Below are 22,785 nucleotides of genomic sequence, written 5' to 3'. Positions count from 1 at the left end.
TTTTCTGAGACTGTCTCACTCTGTCACCCAGGCTGGAATGCAGGGGTGCGATCTTGGCTCACTACAACCTCCACTTCCCAGTTTCAAGAGATTCTCGTGCCTCAGATTCCTGAGTAGCTGGAACACAGGCATGTGTCACCATGCCTGGCTAATTTTTGTGTTTTTAGTAGAGATGGAGTTTCACCATGTTTGCCAGGCTGGTCTTGAACTCCTGACCTCAAGTGATCTGCCCACCCCAACCTCCCAAAGTGCAGGGATTACAAAGCAAATACTCTTCTTAACTTTCTAAACTTAAGTGGACACAGTCAGCCCTCTATAATAATCATAACAGCTTGCATTTATGGGTCACTTAAGTAATAGGAATGGTGCCAGAGGGGTCCAGTTTAATCAGACACATAATGTCTCCCAGACGAGGAGTCCTGGGCAAGGCTAAAATATAATGAGCATACTGTGCTTTACAAGGAGAACACAAGCCCAGAGCCAGACACGGCCTTGGATGAACATCTATATGGCAAGAGTAGTAAGGAGGATCAGTCCAGAACTTTCTCACTGAGCCGGATAATTTGTGTAAATCTTAATTATGAGGCCATAACAAGCTCCATGATTCAGAATTTAAATAATTCTCAAGTTGAATTGGTCAATAGTTCTAAGACTTCTCAGAAATAACTAAATCTAACTCTAAACCATATTATATTATTATTGTATTATATTTCATTCTCTTAACAGATTCAGAATCACCTGTAGGGCTTATTAAAACACAGATTGCTGGGCCTCACCTCCAGAATTTCCGATTCAGTAGGGCCTGAGAATTTACATTTCTAACAGATTTTCCAATAATACTGACACTGTTGGCCCAGACACCACACACTGAAGTCCACTACTCTAAGACATGGCTAAATTTTGGAGAAGCACTACATAACCATGTGACTGGTCCCAGCCCTGGGAATCTTTTATATGTAAGCTAAAACACTGTCCATCTGGCCAAATAGCCCTAAAAGATCTCTATATTCTCTCAAAAAGGAACTCTAAATCATGCAATAAGCCTTTTAAACGCATTTTACAAAAAACACATTTCCCCAGATTCCTCAGCAAACCTTATTACAATTTGTAAACTCATGCATTACATGTGATAACACCATAGGAACAAGTTCCTTTAATGATTCCATAATTAAGAGTCCCTAAATGTCACTATTCCAGAGGCTCCAAATTCAGATGTTCTCAGGTGTCAAGAATCTGAAGTGGAACAGCTGGCAAACAAGAAAAGCATTCCCCTCACCCTCCCCCAAACCAAAAAAAAAGCATTCCCTATCCAAAGCACACTGAGCTCCAACCTACTGCTCGCATGAAGGAATCTCAGTGCAGAATGGTCAGATTGCAATATTTAAAAGAAGCCAAAATGGAAACTTTCAGAAACTGCAGATGTTGACTATGAATTAAAATTTTGTTAAGCAGTGTTTCTGCTCAAGAAAACATATCTGTGGACAGAATGCAGGCCACAGGTGACCAGTTTGCTAAATCTAGGTGCCAGGATACCGCGGCTGAAGAAGTTTCAATGGGTGCCATCAGCATGAATTGAGCAGCTGTTGTGTGTCAGACACTTTGCTGAGCAATGCGGTGACAAGGGGAGAAGAAACCTACTCTCTAACCTCAAAGGTTAATGAATATTTGATGGAAAATAATGGCCAAGGCTTATTACAAACAGAAGAGAGTAACTATATAGGGATGCATTTACACCACAAAAGGACCAATAAAATGATCTTAATTATAGGTACAATGTGTGTTTTATTTAACAAGGCAAAAAAAATTAGATAAAAGGTGGAATTTAGTATTGAATATCTATCAATTAACATAATCAAACCTATAGAAATTTCTGTATTGCTTACCTGAGAGTCAAAGTTTTGCCCCGTTATGTAAATCGTAAGTGTATATCATAAATATTTAATGGTACGTATGAACCAAAGTGCAGTGACTGCTATGATAGAATGATACAAATTAAGATAAGGTATTGAGCCCAGACATTTTCTATCTTGGAAAGAAAAGCTCCATGAAAGGTTACATTCTAGTGGGATCACTCCTTGTAAAANAAAAAAAAAAAAAAAGAAAGAAAAGAAAAAGAAAAAAAAATAAGCCACAGCAACTTGCAGAGAGAAGAAAATGATAACAAGCTGCACAAATAACAAATAGCTCAGGCTATCCTCGGATTATGGCAACAAACACAAATCATGCACTTGTTCAGCTTCAGTCAGGAGAGCACAAACGACTTAACCATTCAATAACAAAAGGTGATGCAATTAGGCTCAAAGCCAAAGTCAAAAAAAAAAAAAAAAAAAAGAGTTAATGGTCAATTTAAAGAAACACAGAAAAGTAAAAATCTTCAAGTTATTTGGTTAGAACACTGTATTTAATTAAGCTGTATGAATCAGTCTGCCTGAGTTGAGGAAGACATTAGTGCAGCCTGGATAATATGCTCTTTAATAAAAATAGAGCCCATGCACATTTTAAACATGCAAGTTCTATCAGGGATGGTGGTCATATTAAGGAGATCACAGCACAGGGACCGCAATGACCAAGGCATCATTCTCTTACAGGTGGCTAGGCTAGCCCAGTAATGGTCGCAGCAATCAGCATCTCCATAGCAATCAGTGGTCATCTCACTGCAAAAGCAATAAATGAGCAGGTCTTCCTGTGAGCAGCCATGACCTTTACAAGTTTTACCTCCAACTTTCTCAGGAGAGGAATATTCTGGAAATTTTTCTTTGGCTGTACAAAACAAGATATGGTTTATGTTTTTATTTAGTGCCAAGATGAAATAGGTTGAATAAGTCCTTTAAAAAAAAAAAAAAAAGGTGTCTCCATGTGGCCCATTTTGTTTCAAACCCAACACATTTCATTAATGAAATGGCATATCTGATTAAAGTAGAAGTCAAAATGTCAGAGAAAAGTTGCTCATAAAGATGATTTAATTGTGTTAATAATCAATAATTGAAGGCATGTGGGATTCTCTATAAACAGGGTTCTTCCTGCCTGAGGATTCCTAACGGGCATAAGGGGGTTCTTGCCTTGCAGCCTCTCTATAAGCTCGCTCCCATGGAAGTTGACACTGCTTTGGAACCCCTAAAACCTCTTTAAATTATGTGAACTATCTCCAGAACGTAGCTTGCTTTTCTTCCCCACAAAGGCCATGAGCCATAAACAGAAGAGAACCACGTGAAGAAATCTCAACATGTTTTCGTAGTTATAATGGGGTGGCCTAGTCATTATATCAAAAGAGTTCTTGTGTATATAACCACCTGATACAGTGGCAGGTGCCTGATTTCCAGGACAGGATTATGGCACTGATTCATTCAGCAACAAGGACATTGCCTAAGCCCCACCATCTGCCAGGTACTTCTAATGCTTCAATACAATCTTTTATTTCATGATGCCCACTCCCTTCCCCTTTTACCCTGAAAGGACTATGTGGGATATTTTGTAAATTTAAAATTACATTTCTGCGAATATTCCTTTAATCCTTGTTTAAAATCATCCTCAAGATTACTGTAATTATCCTGTTGATTCATAATGGGAGATATTAAAAAAAAAAAAAAAAAAAAGCACTGCCCTAGAAAATGTCCCCTTTTTTCAGAGATTTTTTTTTTTCCTCCAAGCTGGGGTTTCATTTTTCTCAGAGGAAAATGAAATCAATAATTAAAACTGTATTGATGGCCAGGTACAGTGGCTCATGCCTGTAATCCCACCACTTTGGGAAGCTGAGGCAGTAGGATAGCTTAAGCCCAGAAGTTCAAGACCAGCCTGATCAACATAGCGTGTCTCTGCCTCTACAAAAAAAAAAAAAAAAAAAAATTAGCTGGGTGGGGTGCAGCAAGTAGTGTGCACCTATAGTTCCAGTTAGTCCGTTGACTCAAGTGGGAGAATCATCTAAGCCCAGGAGTTTGAGGCTGCAGTGAGCTATACTGCACCACTGCACTTCAGCCCAGGTGACACAGTGAGACCCCCATCTCAAAAAAAAAAAGAAGATTGAGGAATGTATTCAGTTTTTTCAAAATACCACAACTTTGTCTTTTGTTAGTAAAGTCTTCTTTTTCAGAAGACTTTAGCCCAGTGTTCTTAGCATTGTCTGTGCCAAGGATCCCTCTGAGAACCTGAAAAAAAGCCATGAATCCTCCCAGAAGAAAAATGTAAATACATACAAAATTGTACATATAATTTCAAGGGTTTATGGATCCCTTGAATTACCAGATTAATAATTCCGGCTCTAGCCTATCAATCATTGACGACATTTAACATTAAATAACATACACAGTTTTACAAATTGTTCTCACTTCAATGCATCTTCCCTCTTTTGATTGCTTTCCCCATCATGGGGGAAATAGCAAACAGCAACCTATTACTGTATAACTCCTAGTACTGACAATTTTTTAAAGTACAGTTTAAATAAGCAGTAGGTTTTTGGCTGGTGGTGATGGCTTTTATGTTTGGATTTTTAATCTAAGCACGTTTGACAGAATAATTTTCCATTCTAATCGATGTAATTAAAATAAGGCCATTGGGAATAGAATGCATACAAACACATGCACACAAAAAGAGTGATGAATCACTACCTCAAATCATCAACTGGAAAAAAAAAAACACCTTTCAACATAAAAAATGAGAAATTTGGGATTGGAATAAACTGTACAGCAAGATATTACCTATCTACATAAAGCATAGAATAAGAAAGAAAAATTATACAAGCTTTCTTGGAAGGAATAAAAATTTCCAAAATAAAAAATAAAATGTGCCTAAAAGAATTGGGAATCATACAAGAGAAGAATTCTAAGACAAAGTTACTGGTTAGCACAATGCCAAATTATTCAGGGAAATAAAGGAGTTTGAGGACCCAGCAAATGCCATCAGATTGGCATTTAAGATGTTATTAGAGCAGTTTCAGTAGACTAGGGAAAGCAAAATTTAGATAACAAAGGGTTAAGATATCAGCACACAGGAAGGATGCAGGCAGGCTATTCTTCTGAAACCTCTCGAAGCAAAAGCAGAAAAGAATCAAGGGGATCATGATAAAGTCAAAAGAAATCTCTGTGTATCTGTTTTCCCTGTACTGGACACTGAGAACACAAAGATACATGACATCCTCCACCTCCCCCCCCCTAGAAGCTCATGGTCTAGTGAGAAAGACAGGTGCAAACAGATAATTACAATTCATCAAAGATAGAGATCTGCACAGAGAATTACGGGAAAACAAGGGAGGCACCCTCAATCCAGTCCAAAAGGACAAGAAGATGCTTCCTAAAGGGTGGTGGCTGGACAAGATATTAAAGAATGAAGAGCTATCAAGCCAGAGGGAAGGGGCATCCCAGTCAGACTGGTATTCACAAGAAATGCATGGAAAAGCTGGTATAGTACAGAGTAAAGTGCAAGGCTGGGAGTGGCAAGGGTACTGCCAGTAAATTCATGCATGAAACCATCCACTGGGAAGACACCAAGGGTGAGAGCTGGCAAGGTAGAAAGGCAAGAAAGCCAAGTACCCAAGACCTTACTGAAATAAGTGACCATGGTCAGAGGTCATTGCCTCAGGCAAGAGACAACAGCAGGGTGCCAGTGGACTGAGAGAACAGGGAGACTGAAGGTCTAGCAATCCCAGTAGTGTGAGAGGGACACATGTGCAAAGTGAGTAACAAGGGCATTTCCCAAGGGGGACTCTGAGTTCCTGGAAGTGAACCAGCCAGAATGACCCTAACACTTACCGGAATGAAAGAGGCAGAGGAGCCTCAAAGCCAGCATGGGACAACAAGGCAAGGTAGCTGGGACAATGCTAAGAGAAAACAAGGGATGACTGTAGACCAGAGGCTATGGATACTACCAAAGCGGGAAAGACAAACAGAAAAAATGCAGTTGAGAGCCATGAAATCTAGCCCTGACTCTACCTGCTGTGTTGGGCAAGTCACATACCTTTGCCAGGCCTCCCTTTCTGAGTCTTAACTAAATGGTCATTTAGATTCCTAAAATTATATTGGACAGCTTTCCCATATAGAAGCAATAGCTTTAAGGCTAAGAAGCAGGTGTTCATCAATTTTGTCGAAGAACTGTCTTTATTATATTCCCTATCAGAATTCACAAATGTTATACTGGTAATGTTAATATGTATAGGACTTTAAAATATACAAAGCTTTTACATACTGATATAGTTCAGATATTTGTTCTCTCCAAATCTCATGTGATCCCCAGTGTTGGAGGTGGGGCCTGACGGGAAGTGTTTGGGTCATGGGCAGATCCCTCATGAACCGCTCAATACCATTCTGAGGGGATTGGGTGAGTTTTCACTCTTAGTTCCCCCAAGATTTGGTTGTTGTGACATGATGGTTCCCCTTCACCTGCCTTGAGTGAAAGCTTCCTGAGGGACTTACCAGAAGCAGATGTTGGTCCCATGCTTCATATACAGCCTGTGGAACTGTGAGCCAAATAAAACTCTTTTCTTTATAAAATACCCGCCCTCTGGGATTCTTTTATAGCAATGCAAAATAGACTAAGACACATATATTTTCTACTATAATACTAACCACCATCCTGTGACAACTCTATAATTCCTATTTTACAGATGAAGAAACGGAGATTCTACAAAGCTGAAGCAATTCCAACTTTGCATTGGGACAGTAAATCTTTTTCTCCTAATGAGAGATTCTATTTAGTATGCTTCATTGCGATAACTCATGACTTCTCAACATTTGAGTTTTTAAAATTCAATAATTCCACAAGTAAGAACGTGCCCATTAACTTTCCTACAGCTACATACGTCATTCCAAGGCATCCAACAGATTACCTTACCACTAAAACGAACCAAGGAGAGTGTTTAAACTTTATTAAACTTCCATAATGTGGAAACAAAGCATTATAAATGAAAGCACATTGAAACAAGTTTATATTTATACACTTACCCATACTGTTCAGTGTAGAAAATGGTAGAAAAAATAGTCTCAACTCAACCAATCTACTCTTGTGCAACTGCTATAAGTAGAACACTGAGTCAGACCCGTGATTTACTTTCCTGATAATGACTCCTTTCTCTTTGGCTACCCTAGATAGTACTCCATTCCCAGATTAATTATAATACCCAATTCATACCAACTACATACTAATGACTAATCAAGACAGCAAAGAAATTCCTTGGTCTTCAAAAAAACCATAGACTTCCATTATTTATTAATTATCCTTTTCTTGTTTACTTAGGCATTAAAAGTTCATTTTATAAAGAAGGATATTATTTCGTTGGTGATTGCAGAAACCTCTATTTTACTTTCTAAAATATTGGCTTCTTTTCTGAAAAATAGATCTGGCTTAATTAAAGGAATTTACATGTATCTTTTCAAGTCAGACAACTTTATAAGTTAATTCCTATAAAAGTTGAGTACAACAGATTTTATTAGATTGGCGATGCACAAATAATTGCAATTTTTAACATTAAAAGTAATTGTAAAAACCAGAGTTACTTTTGCACCAACCTAATATATGATTATTGATTCTTTTTGGTATAATTCCATGACTACGTTGTACTTTGAAATCAATGGCAAAAACGTATAAATCCATAATGATACAACATATTCTATAGGAAATTCTCCATTAGACTGTTTTTTATACCTAATGTCATTAAAAACCAATCAAATCAAAAGATAATCACCAGCACTTTGGGAGGCCAAGGCGGGTGGATCACGAGGTCAAGAGATCGAGACCATTCTGGTCAATATGGTGAAACCCCGTCTCTACTAAAACTACAAAAAATTAGCTGGGCATGGTGGCGTGTGCCTGTAATCCCAACTACTCAGCAGGCTGAGGCAGGAGAATTGCCTGAACCCAGTGGGCGGAGGTTGCGGTGAGCCGAGATCGTGCCATTGCACTCCAGCCTGGGTAACAAGAGCGAAGCTCCGTCTCAAATAAATAAATAAATAAATAAGATAATCACAGAACAGTTAATGTGTCCAATGCATTGTACTATGTAACACCAGCAACGTTTCACCCAGCAGAAAGAGTAAAACACCTGAGCACTATCATTTAGCATTTATATTTAAGAGTCTGTTGTATAGCATTTTGCCTCTCAAACTGAAATAGTTAAAATCTTTGTTTAGAAATTGGAAAAAAAAGAGATAAATATTGCTTTCTGTGTGATAAAAAAAAAAAAATTTACTAAAACTAGGTATATAGATGACAGTTTCCTCATATGCTTGAAGAAAAAGAAAGCCACATGCCAAAATCCACATAAAATGAAACCAGATACCCATGTGAAATCAAAAATATAGATGAATATTAAATGTATGACCCGAATTGTCATCTCTGGTAAATTTCATTCTCTGTCGCTGCTGGTTCATGAGTCTCACTTGGCTGTTAACTACACAGAAGATTTCAGAAATACGCCAAAATTTCAATCTTGACCAAACAGAAAATGTTATGCACACAGCTCCAGCTATAAGGAGCCTGTTCATCACTTGGAAACAGCGTCTACAAACATATCTAAAGGTTTTAGAAAAATTATCCAGGAGGGAATTTGATAGAAGCTCATTAACAACAGCCTAAAAGGATTTGTGCTTTCTTTCTTAGACCTCTATTCCAATGACTTCATTCAGCTCATTCTGAATGCAATTCATTCTGAAAACTGAAAGAGGTTAACATGCCCTTTGTGGTATAATCAGGAGGATCACTTTCAAATTCTAGGTGAACTACTCACATAAATTTCCAAAGATCAAGATCACCTGACTAAATGGGGTGTGCACAGCAATCCCACTGCGCAGATCCTATGGTTCAAATGTTTTAATTCCAAAATATAAATCTCACTACAATACTCACTTTTAGTTTCTTGTTTAGTTTGCAGCAATATCTGTACACCATTGCCAAGTTCAGAGGTCCAAAATCTGCATAGAAACTAAGATACAAGAGAAACAAAAAGTGTAATATTTAGTAAAATATAATTTTCAGTAACATTAATGTTCATCTTTAATTTCATCCCCTAACATCTCCAGGATACAGTCATCATTTTATTTTTTTGAGTCAGAGTTTTGCTCTTGTTGCCCAGGCTGCAGCACAATGGTGCAATCTTGGCTATCCGCAACCCTCTGCCTCCCGGGTTCAAACAATTCTCCTCTCTGAGCCAACGTCACAAACTTAACTGACAACCCTATGGAAAAGTGATGTCTCTTCCACTTGAGAGCCAGTTTCAGTCTTCTCCATCTCAGCTACCTGCTGGATCCACCATCTACAGGCCCTTCCGTCACCTGGAACTCAGAATATCTAAAACTCAACCCATCTTGCCTTCATATCAGCCCTCCAGACTAAAAAAACACTGCTTCTCCCAGTCACTCAGGCATTAAATCTCTCAATCACCACAGGCCAACAAATAAATATTTAATTCTGATATATCAAACCAGCTACTACTCTGACTCATCCCTTCCCTTTCTCTTCCTATTTTTCCAACAGAAGTCCAGATTTTTTTTTTTTTTAATTTTGAGTTGGAGTCTCATTGTGTCACCCAGGCTGCAGTGCAGTGGTGTGATCTCAGCTCACTGCAACCTCCGCCTCCAGGTTTCAAGTGATTCCCCTGCCTCAGCCTTCCAAGTAGCTGGGACTACAGGCACATGCCACCACATCCAGCTAATTTTTTTTTGTATTTTTAGTAGAGACAGGGTTTCACCATCTTGGCCAGGCTGGTCTTGAACTCCTGACCTCATGATCCACCCATCTCGGCCTCCCAAAGTGCTAGGATTACAGATGTGAGCCACCATGCCCAGCCTGTCCAGATCCTTTCATCTCACATCTGTACTTTTTAACTTCTCTCTCCCCTTCCCAATCATCCTGTATCCCACAACAGACAATCTTCATAAAGTCTCAATTCTCACATATCCTCCAACTATTCAAAAATGTTTAATGGTTTCTTACTGTCTTTAGAGTAACTACTCCTTGGCCCAGCAATCAAAGCCTTATACAACATTCCCCTAGCTTCCAGGCTAACCTTATCTCCTGAGAGGTCCCATAGGAAATCTTCATTCCAACAAACATCTCCATTCCTTATTCTCAAATATTCTATATGTATATGTATTCTTAATCCAAGTCTCTACTCACATTGGTCTCCTTGTCTAGAGTGTCCTCCTTGTCTTTCTGCTACACTCTACCTTGTTCAAAGTCCAGTGCAAATACTACCTCCTCCACGAAGCCTTTCCAATCACCCTGGGGAACACTACTACCTTTCTCTCAGAGTTTTCAAAACTTACCATCTGAGTCATTCTTTTGGTCTACTACATATACTACCATATATTGCAAATTATTTTAAATATAGATTCTACTTGATCAACTACAATGTAAGTCTCTCCGTCAAGGACTGTATTATATACTTAAGATTAAAAGAATGTCTTACACATAATACAAAACCAGAAAAGAGTATTCATTATGAAATAGTGTGTTCACTAAAGCCTTAAGTTCAATTTAGTCTAGACCACAAATTTACTAAATACCAACATATTTCCAAAATCCATCCCCACAAGACCTTTGAGTTAGTCATTTAATTTTTTGCAGCCACCCAAATTACACGATCAGAACTATGTCATTACTTTACATAAAATCTACCAGTAGCCACTTGCCTTAGATAAATAAAGAATACTGAACTTGTGTATCTTATCCCTGTTAGGCAAGTTGATAATATGTTGGAACTTATTTTACAGGTGGCACCAAATTTAGCTGTCCCTGTATCCAGGCTTCACAAGAAGAGCACAGAGATGCCAAAGAAGCAAAGCTGCAGTGATTTCAAATAAAAGGTCTGGACTCATTTTCTTAAGTTCCAGTGTGGTGTTGTGTTGTAAATGTAAACAAAATACCCACAAATCCAAAACGAACTATACCTGTAACCCCGTTACTGACAAGTCCAAGACAAGTCAATAAAAACTAACTCAAAAGAACCAAAATGAAGAGTACAGGCATAACTCATTTGATTGCACTTCACTTTGCCATGCTCACAGATATGGCATTGTTTTACAAATTGAAAACCTGTGCCAACCCTGCACCAAGCAAGCCTATCAGTTCCAGTTCTCCAACTGCATGTGCTCACTTCAGGTCTCTGCTTCAACATTTGGTAACTCTTACAGTACTTTCAATTTTCATTATTATTGTATCTGCTATGATGGTCAGTGATCTTTGATGTTACCACTGTAATTGTTTTGGGTTGCCACAAACTACACCCATATAAGATGGCAAACCTAACTGATAAATGTCATGTATGTTCTGACCACTTCACCAACTAGCCATTTCCCCACCTCTCTCCCTCTCCTTGGGCCTCCCTATTTCCTGAGACACAACAATATTGAAATTAGGCCAATTAATAACCCTATAATGGCCTCTCGGTGTTCAAGTGCAAGGAAAAATCACACATGGTTCGCTTTAAATCAAAAGGTAGAAATGATTAAGCTTAGTGAAGAAGGTATGTTGAAAGCCAAGACAGGCCAAAAGCTAAGCCTCTTGCTCCGAACAGCCAAACAGTGAATGCAAAGAAAAGGTCTTAAAGGAAATTAATGGTGCTACCCCAGTGAACACATGAATAATGAGAAATCACAATAGCTTTATTGCTGATATGAACAAAGGTTTAGTGATCTGGATAGAAGATGAAACCAGCCACAACTTTCCCTTAAGCCAAGGCCACATCCAAAGTAAGGCCCTAATTCTCTTCAATTCTATGGAGGCTAGCACAGGTGAGGAAGCTGCAAAAGTATGAGGTTAGCAGACGTTGGCTCATAAGGTTATGGGAGGAGGTCAACATTTTAACAGTCACAGGAGTTTGGAATATGTTGATTCCAACCCTCATGGATAACATTGAGGGGTTTAAGATATCAATGATAGAAGTAACTGCAAATGTGGTGGAAATGTCAAGAGAATTAAAATTAGAAGTAGGGCCTAAAGATTTAACTTAATTACTGAATTCTCATGACAAAACTTGAATGAGGAGTTGCTTCTCACTCAAGTTTATCATGCTCACGCCTTTTGCTCATGAATGAGCAAAGAAACTGGTTTCTTCAATGAGAATACATGGACACAGGGAGGGGAGCACTACACACTGGGGTCTGTTGGGGGGAAATAGGGGAGGGACAGCGGGGGGTGGGGAGTTGGGGAGAGATAGCATGGGGAGAAACGCCAGATATAGGTGATGGGGAGGAAGGCAGCAAATCACACTGTCACGTGTATACCTATGCAACAATCTTGCATGTTCTTCACATGTACCCCAAAACCTAAAATGCAATAAAATAAAATAAAATATTTTTTTAAAAAGGAAAAAGAAAAAAAAGAAACTGGTTTCTTGAGATGGAATGCACTCCTGTTGAAGATGCTGTGAATATTGTTGAAATGACAACAAAAAATTTAGAATGTTACACATACTTAGTCAATAAAGCAGCAACAGGGTTTAATTCCAATTTTGAAAGCTCTACTTTAAGTAAAATGCTACCAAATAGCATCTTATGCTACAGAGAAATCTTTCATGAAAAGAAGAGTCAGTCAATCAATATGGCAAATCGCACTGTTGTCTTATTTTAAGAAATTGCCACAGCCACCCCAACATTCAGCAACCACCACCCTGATCAGAAGCCATCACATTGGGGCAATACTCTCCACCAGCAAGATGATTACAACTCACTGAAAGCTCAGATGATCATTAGCATTTTTTTGCAATAAAGTATTTTTAGTTAAAGTACATACATTGCTTTATTAGACACAATGCTATTACACACTTAACAGACCAGAGTATAGTATAAACATAACTTTATATGTACTGAGAAGCCAAAAAAAACTTGTATGACTTGCTTTATTGCAGTATTTACTTCATTGTGGTGGTCTAGAACCAAGCCTGCAGTATCTCCATGGTATGCCTGTGTATAAATTTGCACCTACCAGCATTGATTAAGGTAACATTTCTTCTACAGAAGAGATTTTCTTATCCTTGGGTTAATAGAAGCAACACTTTTGACTAATATACCTTGTTTTTTTCTACTTGAATATGAACATTGACACTGGTAGAATTTGAAGTTAAATTTGAAATTTTTAGCTATGCTTATTGCAGCTTTTGTTTTGTTTGTTTGCTTGCTTGTTGAGACAGAATTTCGATCTTGTCGCCCAGGCTGGAGTACAATAGTGTGATCTCAGCTCACCACAACCTCTGCCTCCCAGATTCAAACGATTCTCCTGCCTCAGCCTCCCTAGTAGCTGGGATTACAGGCATGAGCCACCATGCCCAGCTAATTTTTTGTATTTTTACTAGAGACAGGGTCTCTCCAAGTTGGTCAGGCTGGTCTAGAACTCCCGACCTCAGGTGATCCGCCCACTTCGGCCGCCCAAAGTGCTGGGATTTACAGGCATGAGCCACTGCTCCCAGCCTATTTCAGCTTTTTAAACTCACTTTGAACAAATTTTTGGAAAGCAAAAATAATTCAAGTTATCCATAAAAATCCTCAAGAAACAAATCCAGCAACACATCAGAAAGTTCATTCACCACAATCAAATAAGTAGGCTTCATTCCTGGAATGCAAGGTTGATTCAGCATATTCGAACAAATAAATGTGATGCACCACATAACAGAATTAAAAATAAAAAATGTGATCATCTCAAAGACAGGAAAAAAGCTTTTGATAAAATCCAACATCGGTTCATGATCAAAATCCTTAATAAACTGGGCATCAAAGGAACATATCTCAAAATAATAAGAGCCAGCTATGACAAACCCACAACCAATATCATATTGAATAAATAAAAGCTGGAAGAATTCCCTTTAAGAAATGAAACAAGACTAGGATGCCCACTCTTACCACGCCTGTTTAACATAGTACTAGAAGTCCTAGCCACAGCAAGCAACCAAAGAAAAAATAAAAGGCATTTAAATAGGAAAATAAGTCAAACTATCACTTTTCGCTAACGATATAATCATATACCTAGAAAATCCTAATGACTCTGCCAAAAGGCTCCTGGAGCTGATAAACAGCTTCAATAAGTTTTTAGGATACAAAATCAATGTACAAAAATTAGTAGCATTTCCATACATCAATAACATTCAAGTTAAGAGCCAAATCAAAAATGTAATCCCAGTTACAATAACCACAAAAAAAAACCCCTAAAATTCCTAGGAATACATCTAACCAAGATGAAAGATCTCTATAAGGAGAACTATAAACACTGCTAAAAGGAAGCATAGACGACACAAATGAAAAAATATTCCATGCTCATGGATTGGAAGAATCAATATGGCTAAAATCACCATACCATCCAAAGCAATCTACAGATTCAACACTATTCCTATTGCACTACCAATACCATTTTTCACAAAATTAGGAAAAAAAAAACTATTCTAAAATTCATATGAAACCGAAAGAAGGCCAAATAACCAAAGCAATAAGCAAAAGAACAAAGCTGGAGGCTTCACATTACCCATCTTCAAACTCTACTTAAAGGCTACAATAACCAAAACAGCACAGAACTCACACAAAAACAGACAGGTAGAGCAATGAAACATTACAGAGAACACAGAAATAAACCTGTACACCTACAGCCATCTGATCTGCAATAAAATCAACAGAAATAAGCCATGGAGAAAGGGTTTCCTATTCAATAAATGGTGCTGGGATAGCTGGCTAGCCAAATGCAAAAGAATGAAACTATCACTATATACAAAACTATCTATCACTGTATACAAAATTAATTCAAGATGGATTAAAGATGTAAATGTAAGATCTCAAACTAAACATCCCAGAAGAGGCCAGGAGCTGTGGCTCATGCTTATAAAACAGTACTTTGGGAGGCCAAAGAAGGAGGATTGTTTCAGTCAGTAGTTTGAGACTAGCCTGGGCAACAGAGGGAGACGCTATCGCTACAAAAAAACTTTAAGCTGGGTGCAGTGGCTCACACCTGTAATCCCAACACTTTGAGAGGCTGAGGCAGGCTGTTTGCTTGATCCGAGGAGTTTGAGACCAGCCTAGGCAACATGGCAAAACCCATCTCTACCAAAAAAATACAAAACTTAGCTGGGCATGGTAGCACATGCCTATAGTCACAAGTACTTGGGAGGCTGAGGTGGGAGAATTGCTTGAGCCCAGGAGGTCGAGGCTGTAGTGAGTTCTGATGGCACCACTGTGCTCCAGCCTGGGTGACAAAGTAAGACCCTGTCTCCAAAAAAAAAAAAAATTTCTTTTTTAATTAGTCAGGTGAGGTGGCATATACTTATAGTCCTAGCTACTTGGGAGGCTGAGGCTGGGGGATCACTTGAGCCCAGAAGGTCGAGGCTGCAGTGAGCCATGATTATGCCACAGCACTCCAACTTAGGTGACAGAGCAAGACTTTGTTTCAAAAAAAAAAAAAGATAATTTTAGAAGAAAACCTAGGAAACATCACTCTAAATTTGGCCTCAGGAAAGAATTTATGACTAAGTCCTCAAAAAATAAACATTGACAAGTGGGACCTAATTAAACTAAAGAGCTTCCAAACAGCAAAAGAAACTATCAACAGAGTAAACATACAACACACTGAAGTGAAAAAAAATTCACAAACTATGTAACTAAGGTCTAATACCTAGAATCCATGAGGAACTTAGACAATTGAACAAGCAAAAAATAACCCCATTAAAAAATGAGCAAAAGACATGAACAGATACATCTCAAAAGAAGAAATACAAGCACCCAACACATGAAAAAATGATCAGTATCACTAATCATCAGAGAAGCACAAATCAAAGCCACAATGAGACACCATCTCACATCAGTCAGAATATTACTAAAAAGTCAGAAAACCACAGATACTGGCGAGGCTGAAGAGAAAAGGGGATGCTTAGACAATGCTGGTGAGAATCTAAATTAGTTCAGCCACTGTTAAAAGCAGTTTGGAGATTTCTCAAAAAACTTAGAACTACCATTCAACCCAGCAATCCCATTACTGGGTATATATCCAAGAGAAAATAAATCATTCTACCTTTACAGCCACACAGATGCAGCTAGAGGCTATTATCCTTTTTGGGTTTTTTTTTGTTTGTTTTTTTTTTTTTTCCTTTTTGTGGAGAACGGGGTCTCGCTATATTGCCCAGGCAGGTCTCGAACTCCTGGGCTCAAGCTATCCTCCCGCCTCTGCCTCCCTAAGAGCTGGGATTACAGGCGTGAGCCACAGCGCCCGGAGAGGCTATTATCCTAAATGAAGTAATGCAGAAACAGAAAACCAAATATCACATGTTCTCATTCATAAGTGGGAACTACACATTGGGTACTCACAGACAAAAAGATAGCAACAATAGAAATGGAGGACTACTGGAGAGGGGAGGGAAGGGTAAAGTGCTGAAAAACTAACTATCAGGAACTAATCTCACTACCTGGGTGACAGGATCATTTATACCCCAAACCTTAGCACCATACGCTTGTATACAAACCTGCACATGTATCCCTGAATCTAAAATAAGAGTTTAAATTTGTTAAAAAAAGAATTCATCAAATTCTAGTTTCATACTAACCATTACAGGCCAACTTCAATCTCAAAGTCAAAGATGTACAATTTCTAACAATCAGATTGGCTTAACCGCACATACTTTTGAAAGCAATATGATTCACATATGAGCCTATTTCACCAAACCAGGAAATTGGTATACTACAATAACACAGGAAAAAGTAAATCAAATACAGACATCATCCTTAAGTTGGTCTGTACTCTCCAGCATGGTAGCCACTAGGCAAGGCTATTTAAATTTAAATTAATTAAGGTGAAACAAATTTAAAATTCTTCAATTGGCCAGGTGTAGTGGCTCACGCCTGTAATCCCAGCACTTTGAGAGGCAGAGGCAGGTGGATCACCTGAGGTCAGGAGTTCCAGATCAGCCTGGCAACATGGTAAAACCCCATCTCTACTAAAAATACAAAAATCAGCCTGGCGTGGTAGCAGGCGCCTATAATCCCAGCTACTTGGGAGGCTGAGGCAAAAGAATTGCTTAAACCTGGGAGGCGGAGGTTGCAGTGAGCCGAGATCACGCCATTGCACTCCAGCCTGGGGGACAACAGCAAGACTTCGTATCAAAAAAAAAAAAAAAACTTCAATTATTTATTATTTCAAATGTGTTCAAAAGACACAAAGTAGCTAGTGGCTACAGAATTCAACAGTAATCTGCACTGATGGACAATACTGATCAAGATGAAAAACATATCAAAATAACTATAAAAGATAAAAGAAATTGCCAAATACCATAAAAAAAGGATAGATAAAATGTTTGAAGACAATATCCTTTCCCTTCAAGGGTCCACTTGTTTTTCAACAGTGAGATTAAGCTCTGGTCATTTTATTCTGTTTTGTTCAAGAGGGTCATTTTCACAAAAAGCCAGTTGGGACTTAGAACATGAGAGAATGGAAAAATAGGTGAGGATCTAGTTCCCACCCTCCTTCACTGTCTCTCAAAAAGAGAGGTTGTTTTAAGAGCAGGCTGCTATCCAAAGATAGCAACAATGAAGAAGTTACGCCTCTTTTTTGGCAACAGCCTCAGGTTAAAGGTGGAAAAAAAAATAAGCAATCCTAACCCAGAGGACTCCCCACCCCACAGTATGATGAAGCTTAGTAGGCCAGCCTGTGTATCCCACAAAAAAATGGATGAGCTTCAAGTAACACTAAAACAATTCAGTCAAAAGTTTTGCACAGCCAAGAGTAATTTTGAGTAAGTCTTCAAAAGTCAGAATTGTCACAGACAAATATGAAGACAAGAAGTTTTTATCTTAAGGTCATTTGATACAATACTTACACTTATAAGAATAGGTATTTAAAATAATAAAGTCTTACATCTATAGTTTTCTAACTTACTATTAATAAATACATTTTTTAAGTCAAGAGCATTGAGAAAATGCTGATAGTTGCTCACACCATGCTGGGTTATCACCAACTTTGGTATAATGAAATACTGTGAATAAAGAAGACATCTTCCAACAACATGCTCCTTTGTAAAAACCTTCTTCACCAGAGTTGAGGGAAAAATGAAAACATACTAGGCCGGGTGAGGTGGCTCACACCTGTAATCCCAGCACTTTGGGAGGCCAAGGTGGGCGATCATGAGGTCAGGAGATCGAGACCATCCTGGATAACACCGTGAAACCCCACCTCCAAAATGAAAACATACTTATAATCTATACTATTAGCTAGAGGGAAATTCGAAATAAAAATTTATTGATAATCAATTAAAATAAGTCAAATGTATTAGAAAGTAGAAAATATCTATTTGGGCAGCTTGGAACAAAAGCAGGATGGAAGAAGAGAAAAGAAAGGTCATCAACCAGGGGATAGTGAAAAGGGAAGAGATAGTAGAAATAAGCCCTTTCGAGACTCTATTAAGAAATCTGAGGGTTGAGTTCACTCCTAACCTGAAGTTAATGACAATGGACAGATTCTTCCCCACTCTGGCATTTCCTAGGAAAAGGGCTCCAGAGCCACAGCCATGCAAGAGTTCCCACTTTGTCTTTGGAAGAGGGGAGGAGTCTTTTGGTCTCATGTGGCCAGTGAAAAACATGGACATTATTTCAGAGTACCCAGGGCTTCACTTCCAAATGAATGAACAAATGAACAAATGATTCTCTCTACCTATTTGCAAATTTCTTCTAAGAAGATTGGCAAATTGTGGGTCAATGACTAGAATGAAACTCGTGAACTATTAAGTGAAAATTTGTCCATCCATCTTTTATTCAGTAAGTGTAAATAACTAAAATCAAACCCTTCTCTGTTTTGATGTGAAAGAGGCTAAAAGAATTGGAGCATTTGGAGTCCTGCGAGTGGAGGAGGAAGGAGGTTCATCTCCTTATCAGAAAAACAAAGAAAAGGGAGCCCAAGCTCATAGCACACGTTCACGAGGGTAGGATCACCCTCTACCCAACAGGTGCTGGTCCTGCAAATGTGAAGGGACATAGAAGCTGGACCTAGAAGCCTTACTGTCTTACTCAACATGTGTATCTCTTCTCACAAGATTTATGAAGTTTATGACATACCATTATTTTGTCTTCGGTTTTTCTAATAAATCATAATTTAAGTGAGTCAATTCCCAGAGGAATGATTGTTTGAAGTACTGTTATACCTTATTCTACCAGTTAGAAGCTTCATGTGAAAATTTCCCACTCCTCAGCAAAAAGATAAGCTACATTCCAAGCATTGCCCATTTATTCAACAAAATTTATGACTACCTATTCTGAGCAAGATATTACAGGTTAGCATATTCATCACAAAGTACTTGTAGTACAAAAAAAAAATTAACTGCTGTAAAAATAGGATGAATAAATCCTGTAAGATCATTATAAGGCATGCCAACATTTCAATGTTTTACCAGCACTGCTGACAGTTTTTGTCTCTTCATTCACTTGCTTACTCAAATAGTTACTAAGTCTGTTGGCCACCAGTCCCTACCCACAAGGGCCTGACTACCTACTGAGAAGAAAAGTAAAGATATTAAATGTGATAAATGCTAAGACAGCAGCAATATCCTCCAAACCACAATGAGATCATATGTATCGTGTGTGTGTGTGTGTGTGTGTGTGTGTGTGTGTCTGTAAAATTTTGTTGAAATTGATCAGCAATGCCTCTGGGCTACATATCACCTAATATTTTCCCTATCACTAGAATACTATCAGTACCCCTCCAGTCAGATGATAAAGTTTCTGTATGAGATGTGATCATTATGGCTGAACTCATAATGATCACATTTTAAGTTCTTAACTGCACAACGAATACCAACCTCAGATAAGGGCACTAGTCTCTTGAGTTTTTCTTCAAGCCCTTTAGCATAACCACCCACAGTCACACTGATGCCAACTTCCTGGGGAAGAGTGGCTGCACATCTAACAAGCTTCCCACGCATATAGCAGTCTGATGTAGAACTAAAGACCACTGGGTGCCAAAAGTTTCCAGTGCCAATTTGGTCACTTGATGTCCCTAATCTGGTGCCATAGCCTCTCTGAGACTCCACATCCTCATCTATCAGATGAAGCCACTGAATTAGACGGCTCATAAAATTCTTTCCAGCTCTTACATAGTATCATACATCACAGTTCTGACCAATACACAGAGTCTACAGAGTGTATGACTCTAGTTATCTGTAGATACAACTAGAGATTATTCAACTGTTCAAATGTTTCTCAAGGTCTACTTGCCCTATTTGTTGGACTCTGTTCTATCTGTCCTCTCAGTGCATTGGGTCTGGGTAGTGAAGACATTTCCCTCAGAGTGTCATTGGGGAAGGAAAAGAACACAGCTTTTTCCCTGAAATTCACTGTTCTCTGCACAGCCAGAAAGCAAACCCACAGACTAGAAAGTAGCTACATCAATTAGGAAACTTGACATCATTATTACTTACTCATCTGCAAAAAGTTTGACATTCGTTGAGATCATAAAGGAAGAAGACAACTCCAATATAAACTATCAGTTCTGTCCCTTGATACATTGTCTAGGTTTCTAAGAAAGTTCTGGTTTACAACAACAGAGTGTGAGGAACCATTCTCCACTTATTACTTTCTTAACAAGAGGCAAATACCAGTCAGGTAAGGTGTCAGCTGCTGTTCCTATAAAATGGGTGAGTGCTCTCACTTTGCCTTGAAGCCAAACAACAGACCAGATGGTATCAAGGAACCTTCCAGCATCAGGGTCTGTCATTTTGTGATAGCCCTCTTTAGAGAAAGTCAATTAATAAAAACTCCCTTAGAGACTCAGATTAATGAAAACAAAATGAGACTTCTTCAGAAATGCAGTGGTAAAATTAAAGTTCACTCCCACAGAAACATTCTCAAGCAGTGTAAATTAACCTCATTATTCAATGGCTAGTACTGAAGGCAGGAGAGCTACACAGACAGTATAAGCATAGTTCTGTTAGAAAACAGAATGATGAGTGGTCCTCCATACATAAAAGGCTAACCTCACATTTCATAAGTGACTAAGGATCTCGAAAGAAAAATAATTACTCCAAAATTTGTGGTAAGGATCACATTACTTCCCTAAGCTTTTGGAATTAAAACCAAAACCCTTACCTTGCCTGGAAGGTCCTGGGTGGTACAGCCCCTACAAATCTCTCTTTAGAGCCTAATTTTGCATGTATCATCTCCCCTCATTTTGTAAGGAGGAAGCTCCCGCCACAGGATTTATTTTAGTTCCTGCCACCTTTACTGGCCTAGTTAATATCTATTCACCCTTTATGTCTCAGCCCCACCACCATTTCCATTTTCCCGGCCCCTGCTCCCAGCACCACCACCCTGCCTCTGCCACCAGCTCCTTTGTTTTGTGCTTTCAAAGAACTGTAGGTCTTTCCTTCAGAGCACTTGCAGAGAATCTCAAGTCTGAACATTTGATTTGTACCCTCCCTACCGCCCACTGGACTACAAGCTCCATGAGGACAGGGCTGGCTTAAAATGGGCTCGCTACTGTATCCCTAGCACCTGCCACAGAGATGACTGAGTAAATGAAAGATCGTGATGTGGTGGGTTCATAGGCAAAAATACTTCCTTATTCCATTCTAATCCTTCGAAACTGTATCCAGGTTAAATGTGGGAAGAGATATCACATATCACATCTTATAAGCTTTGGGTACAAAATAAGACTAAATAGACAAAATTGACAAAAATGACCTAAGAAGAAAGGGACAGTCAGGGTACTGAGAATGGCAAGATCCTCCACCCTCTTCAGCATAGGAAGGTTAGGCGCATTCCTACAGCCTTCCCCGACAGCCACATCTTTGCTACTGGCATGCTTCAAGTGTGGCCTGCTCCAGAAGAAAGCCCAATCTGAAAAGACCCACTCTGACTATTCATCGCCTCAACTCCTTTTTTCTTAGGAGCCCCTTTGATTCTGAGAGTCTTACCAAGTTAAAATCAACTTAAGCATTTACTTACGGGTTTTCTAGAGCTGTAGGTGATCTGCTCTAGGGAACTGTGGAACAACGTACAACATTTAACACTAGTGAAGGGGTCTAGGAAGGCACTATGGTATTTTACAAACCCACCATCATTCACAGCTTCCTAGAAGAGTCCTGTTTAAATATTTTCTTTATCTCATGCTTACAAAACGTAGAATATTTTTAATATTTCAGATTAATTCCACTGGTAAGAAACAGTAGTTTGATTACCATTACTAATGTAAATGCTATATTAGTTCCACACTCCCAGAAGAAAAATGTGCAGATTAAGAAATACATTATACTGGGATCCCTGATTCTGAAATCTCACCAATCTGGTATATAAGTAAGAATCACAAGTAAACCAACAACACAGTTGTTCTGTTTCTTCTAAAGCCCACCACAAACCCGTGCCGTTTAGCAGTTTATAAGAAAGTCATAGTCTCATTCGATTTAGTCTTTCTTTGTACCTAATGCTAATACAATGTGATACCTGGTGCCTATGCCCAGAGAATACCAGACTCATCAGCAGGTCATAGGGAGGAGGCGGCTGTGAATGGCCAGGACATTGACAGCAATGTCAAAAGCAAATGAGACGGCAAGCAGCACCTAGAAAGCACCCAACTCAATAGTGTTAAGTCATCAATAAAAATTGGCTGAATATATTAAAACCACTTAAAAAAAAATAAGATGTGTAGCAATCAGGGGCTATGCAGCACATGAGTGAGAAGCCCTTTATTCTTTAGGAGCCAATAAAACTACTCCTGAATTACTGTGAGACTGCTCAATATGTCCATAATGATGTGTATGACAGAAAAAACATAAATCGTGATCAATACATTTTTTTTGAGACAGGGTCTCAATCTGCCACCCAGGCTGAGTGCAGTGGCAAGCTCACAGTTCAC

At 38.8% G+C, this 22,785-nt stretch overlaps 1 protein-coding gene across 8 annotated transcripts in view; it reads right to left on the bottom strand.

Moving 5' to 3' along the window:
* Nucleotides 1-22,785, bottom strand: part of CDC14A (cell division cycle 14A) — a 181,632-nt gene that overhangs the window by 147,363 nt on the left and 11,484 nt on the right. For 4 of the 8 annotated variants that reach the window (XM_017547617.2, XM_017547619.2, XM_017547623.2 and 1 more), the window contains exon 3: nt 8,830-8,905. In XM_017547617.2, the coding sequence (XP_017403106.1) occupies nt 8,830-8,905 (76 nt within the window). Of the gene's footprint in view, nt 1-2,586; nt 2,695-2,715; nt 2,761-8,829; nt 8,906-22,785 lie in introns of those variants that run through there. The other 4 variants (XM_017547618.2, XM_017547615.2, XM_037745404.1 and 1 more) reach the window with 3 other exon arrangements.

This window comes from Cebus imitator, unplaced genomic scaffold, assembly GCF_001604975.1.
Source record: "Cebus imitator isolate Cc_AM_T3 unplaced genomic scaffold, Cebus_imitator-1.0 Scaffold199, whole genome shotgun sequence".
In the NCBI taxonomy this organism is placed as follows: domain Eukaryota; kingdom Metazoa; phylum Chordata; class Mammalia; order Primates; family Cebidae; genus Cebus; species Cebus imitator.
Note: the sequence above shows the minus strand (reverse complement) of the source record. Positions and strands in the feature narration are given on the sequence as shown.